The sequence below is a fragment of the Palaemon carinicauda genome, chromosome 37, assembly GCF_036898095.1.
Source record: "Palaemon carinicauda isolate YSFRI2023 chromosome 37, ASM3689809v2, whole genome shotgun sequence".
In the NCBI taxonomy this organism is placed as follows: Eukaryota; Metazoa; Arthropoda; class Malacostraca; order Decapoda; family Palaemonidae; genus Palaemon; species Palaemon carinicauda.
Window position 1 is genome coordinate 59769412 of NC_090761.1, and position 7500 is coordinate 59776911.

A 7500-nucleotide genomic window follows, 5' to 3' on the forward strand; every position below is an offset into this window, starting at 1 on the left:
AACTGCTTGAACTAGAACTGCTAGAGCTTGAACTGCTGGAGCTTGAACTGCTTGAGCTTGAACTGCTTGAGCTAGAACTGCTAGAGCTTGAACTACTCGAGCTAGAACTGCTTGAGCTAGAACTGCTAGAGCTTGAACTGCTTGAACTAGAACTGCTAGAGCTTGAACTGCTGGAGCTTGAACTGCTTGAGCTGGAACTGCTAGAGCTTGAACTGCTTGAGCTAGAACTGCTTGAGCTAGAACTGCTTGAACTTGAGCTAGAACTACTAGAACTTGAACTGCTAGAGCTGGAACTGCTTGAGCTTGAACTGCTTGAGCTAGAACTGCTAGAGCTTGAACTGCTTGAACTAGAACTGCTAGAGCTTGAACTGCTGGAGCTTGAACTGCTTGAGCTAGAACTGCTAGAGCTTGAACTGCTTGAGCTAGAACTGCTAGAGCTTGAACTACTTGAGCTTGAGCTAGAACTGCTTGAACTTGAGCTTGAACTTGAGCTAGAACTACTAGAGCTTGAACTGCTAGAGCTGGAACTGCTAGAGCTGGAACTGCTTGAGCTTGAACTGCTAGAGCTTGAACTGCTTGAGCTTGAACTGCTAGAGCTTGAACTGCTTGAACTTGAACTACTTGAGCTTGAGCTAGAGCTACTTGAACTTGAACTGCTAGAGCTTGAACTACTCGAGCTAGAACTGCTTGAGCTTGAGCTACTTGAGCTTGAACTTGAACCTAGAAAATTTCACAAATATTAAGATTCCAATATTTTCTTTTCGCATTTATGCTGAATCTACTTAAGGGATATTCCACTTTTAATTGACATTATTGGATGAAGTTATTTTTGATAACTTAAGATAAAGAAATTTTAAAGCATTTAATGATCTTTTTATTGGGAGAGAAAATAAGACAGTATATTAAACAATATAGTTATTTACATATAAAAGATAAGGTCAAAAAGCTTGAGGAAGCGTTTAATCTTGTCTTAAAAAATTTTAATCAATGCATTCGCTAGAATAGTTGATTTAAGTGCCACCTAACGGAAATATTAATACAATTCATGAAAGAAATTAGCATCAGAGATTTAAGTGCAATGCCAAAAACACGAAGGATACTAACGTTATGAATGTTAGCATTGCGTTATAGAGTATTAGTATTAAAAATTTGTTTAGAGATCTTCCTTGGCATTACAGTCATGCAAAACAACTATTTCTGAAAGGAAAACTGTTAAGGATACGTTGAGATATAATTTGAAGATTTAAAACCCACACGATCACAGAAAGTGCTCCAACGTTGAAATTCGTGCAGATATTATGATACCTGTGATTAAATGTCAATTTATAAAATTAGCACAGCGTTAGAAATTTATTTATTGCTAACAATAACATATGAAGGTGCTTATACATCACATTACGTTGCTATTATTCAAACTGCAAAATCAGTCTTGAAGCTCAAAACCTGTAAGCTTAAAACAGGAAAAGGATTGTTTTTATATACATTATAGACAACACGTTTTATAACTATTTATCATGATGCAATCAAATATTGATGGAACCTTGAATGAATGCTATGCTTCGTCAACGAAGATTCTGTAATAGTTATATGAATTAGGATGGTGATGATAATAGAGGTAGGGAAACGAAGCCAAAATCATAAGATAAAGTAACAGAATATTGAAAATAAAAGTTAGGGTGTCCAACCTGAAAGAAAGATTTATCAATAAAATCAAATATCTGGTAAACTTTATTATCTAAATGATGAAAATAGTAAGAAGAATGATTCGAATACATTTATGTAATGTATGAACGCAAATGTAATACGCGGTGTAGCTCCCAAAGTCATTCAAATTTCGAAACAGAATCTTACAGTATAAATATAATTAATTTTTTTTTAAATGAGGCGAATTTGCACTGACTCGCAGCGGTGCCCTTTTAGTTCTGAAAAGTTTCCTGCTATCTGATCGGTTAGAATTATCTCGTCCAACCAATCAGCGATTAGGAAACTTTTCCGAGTTAAAAGGGCACCCCTGCGAGTCGGTGTAAATCTGCCTCGCTAAAAAGAATTGACTGTAGTTATATAATTTGATGTTGAGAAAGGAGAAGAAATGAGTTACGGCTATATTATATACACTATTTGTATTGATGTTTCAAGGTACAAATAAACCCCCCCCCCCAAAAAAAAAAAGGATCGTTACTCATGGAAAATGTAAATTGAGAAAATACCTTCTGAATGAAAAAGGCAAGATAATAAAATCCAATAAATTTCCAGAAGAAAGTAACCAGGACAATTACGATTTTGAAAGGGGTAAAAGGTTGAACTTTACATTCATTTATAGCTTTTAAGAAATGAATAGAGTAAAATTGAAAATGTCTTCAATATATTTATGAAAATAAGGTTGTCTTTTCAATAAGATGAAGAAACGCACATTTCCAAGATGAGAGTATTATCTGAAAATAGTGTTGAGACATTAGTAAATGAATGGGTTAGGTGTAAACTAGAGAGTAATGACAAAGTGAAGGAAAAATGCGAGCGAGAAAGCCATACCTAAACCCTCGGAAACGGAAGAGCGAGTAGATTTTGTGACTTTATAGAAATATCTACAATAAGGTCACAGGGAACTGAAGTGTGACCATTTAAAAAGATAAATGTGACCAACAAAGTTTTTTTTTCTTTACCAGACTTGGGTGATTTCTTTGGAGTCTAACAGAAGTAAATAGGTTTTTATTAATGAACTATTTGTAAAACACTCTCTGATACCCTTACGAAACTAGAAAAATAATTTATTTTAAACCTACGGTAAAAAGCATGCAGAGTTTAATGGTTTATTTCTATGACAGGATTCTGGAATTAGCTTTGAGGGTGAGGATGATTCTTATATTAGGATAAAATTAAATACTAAACGGCAAGGTGATTATATCATGCATGTTAAACATCACTGCTGTGGAATTTGAGTTTTATCGTTTACAGGGCAGTTCTACAATCAATATAGATTTTAATGCTGGCTAGAGATACGCTTGGTTTAACTGCATTTATAGGTTTTAGAAGCGCTGTAAACACCTTGTGCTGGAAAAGGAAACACCATATTGCAAGGTTCTTATACGAAGCATATATTAATTGAACCAAAGACTAACTTATAGGACTGAATGAACTTTGACCAAAACTTGTACCTGCAAGAAAAAAAAGAGAACAATGAAAATATTTTTTTGAACTTTCATATGTAAAATTATATATCATATACATCAGTTATGAAGATATTGCATAAAAAAATCTTTCAATGTGTCACATGAAAATTATTAGTTTAAGGCGGGTGTATAAAAGTTGTAAATTCTCGAACAAAAGTATCTTTTATAACCATTACTGTAAAGTCAGTAACATTTTTGAGGTATATAGTCGTTGAAGCACCTGTTATAGCCGTAGTTCCGACTTCACTCGAGGAGCTGGATAAACTAGGCGATGAGCTGCTAGAGAAGCTGTGGTCTGAAGAAACTCCTTTGAAGAAAAGAAAAAAAAAAAGTTGAAGGATTATGTAAAGCCGTCTTTTATAAGTTACAATGACAGTGAATACGTGAAAGTAATTTGTCAGTCTGTTCAATACTTTTTGATTGTACTAAACTGTCTCATTTAGAGTGGTAAAAAGTAGTGGGCAAATGGCAAATACGTCATGCAACCCTTATATGTATATATATATATATATATATATATATATATATATATATATATATATATATATATATATATATATATACATACATATATATATATATATATATATATATATATATATATATATATATATATATGTATATATACATATATATGTGTATACATACATACATATATATATATATATATATATATATATATATATATATATATATATATATATATTTATATATATATATATATATATATATATATATATATATATATATATATATATATATATATATATATATATATATACTGTATATATACATATGTACATATATACAGTGTATATATATATATATATATATATATATATATATATATATATATATATATATACATATACATATATACATATATATATATATACATATATATACATACCTGTATATATATACATATATATATATATATATATATATATATATATATATATATATATATAATTATGTCATCTCCATTATGAAAATTTTATGCATAAGTTGGAATACTTAGTTACAAGAGCATGAATCTCTGGGGGATCCTGAAAAGAACCCACCATTACCAGTCAGTGGAATGTTGGTCGGTTGTGTTCCCATAACGTTAGTCTCAGTTGTAGTAGGAATCGTAGTCGGTAATGTTGTAGAGACTGAAGTGGTTGTTACAACACTAGATGGGTGGGTAAAGAACACTGCGAAAAAGGAGCTCGACTCATCTGAAGTGTAGCTAAAACCTCCTGATCTATGAGAAGAGCTTGTAGCAGCTAAGCTTGAACCTATGAAAGATATATAGAACTGATTCTTAAGAAGAATATATATATATATATATATATATATATATATATATATATATATATATATATATATATATATATGTATATATATAATATATATATATATATATATATATATATATATATATATATATATATATATATATATAATATATATATATATATATATATATATATATATATATATATATATATATATATATATATATATATATATATATATATATATATATATATATATATATATATATATATATATATATATATAATATATGAGAGAAGCTTTTCAAAAGCTAAACAAAGATGCATTGAAAATGTCATTACATTTATGAAATTGGGTAACTGAAATATGTAAAAAAAATTTATTATGTCATATTATAAAGTGTTTTCTTCTGGATTTATCTTGGATAATATAATCTTTCTAGGACACTTTTGTCTCTTATGTATTTTGTAATCATTACGCCTCTAATTGAAATTTAAAAATAACAATATACATTTTGATGCACCAGCATAGAAAAATGTCGTCGTCTTGAGTGAGCTTTGACAATATTATTTTAAAATTATACTGCAAAATTTATTGCACATACTGCCGAGTCTGCAAAGGAGGCACACTGAGTTGGAGGCATAACTCATAAAAAAATTCATTTAGGAAAAATATTGCTGACATTCATTAAAAGTTCAAAGGTTACTCATGAATGGCAGAGGCAAGGAACTGTGACATTGCCTTATCAAGCAGGACAATGCCCTCGAGACTGACCATATATGCATAATGATTAGTGCCCAAGTCCCCTTTCCAAAGTACTTTTAGGTAATGACCAAATTGAATTACTCAACACATTAAAAAAAATAATCTGTTTTTTATCTCATAGGGTTACTCAATACACATCTTTGTTGATTAGTTGATATATTCTTTACTTAAGAAAATGTTATAGTAATAATATTGAGTGGCAATTAGTGATGCTATTAATTAGCAAATCAATTAAATTTTTGTATAAATGTCTGATGACACTTGCCTATAAATTAATTCCTCAAGAATATCAAGTAAATAATATTATAATATTGTCTGTGTGATATGGGTAACCAAAGAAATAAAACTGCATATAAGTAAAACAGAGAATCTTGATTCCCTACCAGACAGGCAGGTATCATCACCGCCCATAGAGTGAGGCATTGAACTCGGCTACAATTTTTATACAGTAATGCAACTCACTGGTAACAATTACACTAAATTCATGGATGTTATCTTTCAAAACCTATTTGAGATACATAAGACTTGTTATGAAGCGACTTATTCTGATAACCAAAATCATACACTGGCCTTAGATACCATTGGATTTTAATCAATGATACATTCTTGATTTCATTTAATGAGCAATCTGTTAAGTTGCTTGAGCAATATGATTGCCTATTACCTTTTCAATGATTACGAATGATAGTCATTACAGAAACAACCCGTTGAGGAAAAAAAGAGTAATCGTGCAGAAAACGACAACAATAATAAAGAACTAATTGCGACCAAAAAAAAAAAAAAAAAAGAAAAAAGACTCCTTTTCAGTTCCCATTCCATTTACAAAGAAAGACTGAGGGAAACAGATTCAGTTAGGGAAAACAGAAAGAATTTCAGATGAATAATCACACCTGTTTATTCTAAATGCGTTTTTAACTCTTTCCCCTTATTTCTATGTCCCAGAGAAGGTGATTAACCACTAGTTATAAAGTTCACTGTTTTTGCTGCCAGATGGGATTTGACCAGTATTTAAGGAATAGAAAATATAAGTGTCTACTCATTGATTAGGCCAGAATATTCAGACGAAACACCTGTTTGAGGTAATGATTAAAGGAATAAATTTTTCATATTTAAGATTTTAACTTTCTCGTAATGATTAACAAGTAGAGGACGTAAATCATATAGATAGACAGTATGGGTAACAAAGAACAATATATATATATATATATATATATATATATATATATATATATATATATATATATATATATATATATATATATATATATATATATTTATATATATATAATTATATATACATATATATATATAATTATATATATATACATATATATATATATATATATATATATATATATATATATATATATATATATATATATATATATAATGTATATATATATATATATATATATATATATATATATATATATATATATATATATATTTATATGTATATATATGCATACATATAAACATATTTGTATACATACATAAATACATATATATATATATATATATATATATATATATATATATATATATATATATATATATGTGTGTGTGTGTGTGTGTGTGTGTGTGTGTGTGTGTGTGTGTGTGTGTGTGTATTACATTTTGTCATTTGACCTTATACACGATAGCTCAGAAGCTAAAAGATTATTCTGATCAACTGCATAACTTTAATAATTCTTCATTTGCAACACGTTAGGAAAAACCACATTTCTGAAAGTTAGTCAAACAATCATTGTGCTCAATATTAGTCAGGTTATTTTTATCAAATTCACTGTAGTCTCGTTAGTTTTGAATTTGCCGTAAGAGTAAATAGACATTTTAATCACAATTAAGAATCATTTTCCCACTACGTATTTGAAATAATTTTCTCATGTAAGTTGAGGTTTTTCTAGAAAACCAGAAAAAAATAAGTGAATAACTCAATTACTCAATATTCCAATCATGAATAAAGAATCATGTTGAGAATTGAATTGAATTGAATTGAATATAGGATTTAGACATTAAGTCAAGCACTGGGGCATCAAAGGCCATTCAGCGCTATATAACGAAAATCATTCAATCATATCTGTATACTCCCACCATTTAGTATCATTTTAACCTTTAATACAAATCGCAACACTTTCATACAATAAAATCTAGATGTGAAATAAATAGGGATTAAAAGGGTAAAATGAATAAATCAATTAATAAAATCAATTATAGCTCGTAATATAACCCAATACTTTGTATAAATTTTCTCAAGTTCAGGGTATTAAATCATGTTGAGAAGAAA

General features: G+C 28.9%; 1 protein-coding gene across 1 annotated transcript in view; it reads right to left on the reverse strand.

Annotated features, from left to right (window-relative positions):
- Positions 1–2946: 2946 nt before the first annotated feature.
- LOC137629816 (uncharacterized) overlaps positions 2947–7500 on the reverse strand; it is an 11594-nt gene continuing 7040 nt past the window's right edge. The window contains exons 6-8 of the mRNA XM_068361464.1: positions 4232–4447; positions 3344–3474; positions 2947–3048 (exon numbers count right to left, since the gene is read on the reverse strand). Of these exons, the coding sequence (XP_068217565.1) occupies positions 2947–3048; positions 3344–3474; positions 4232–4447 (449 nt within the window). The remainder of the gene's footprint in view (positions 3049–3343; positions 3475–4231; positions 4448–7500) is intronic.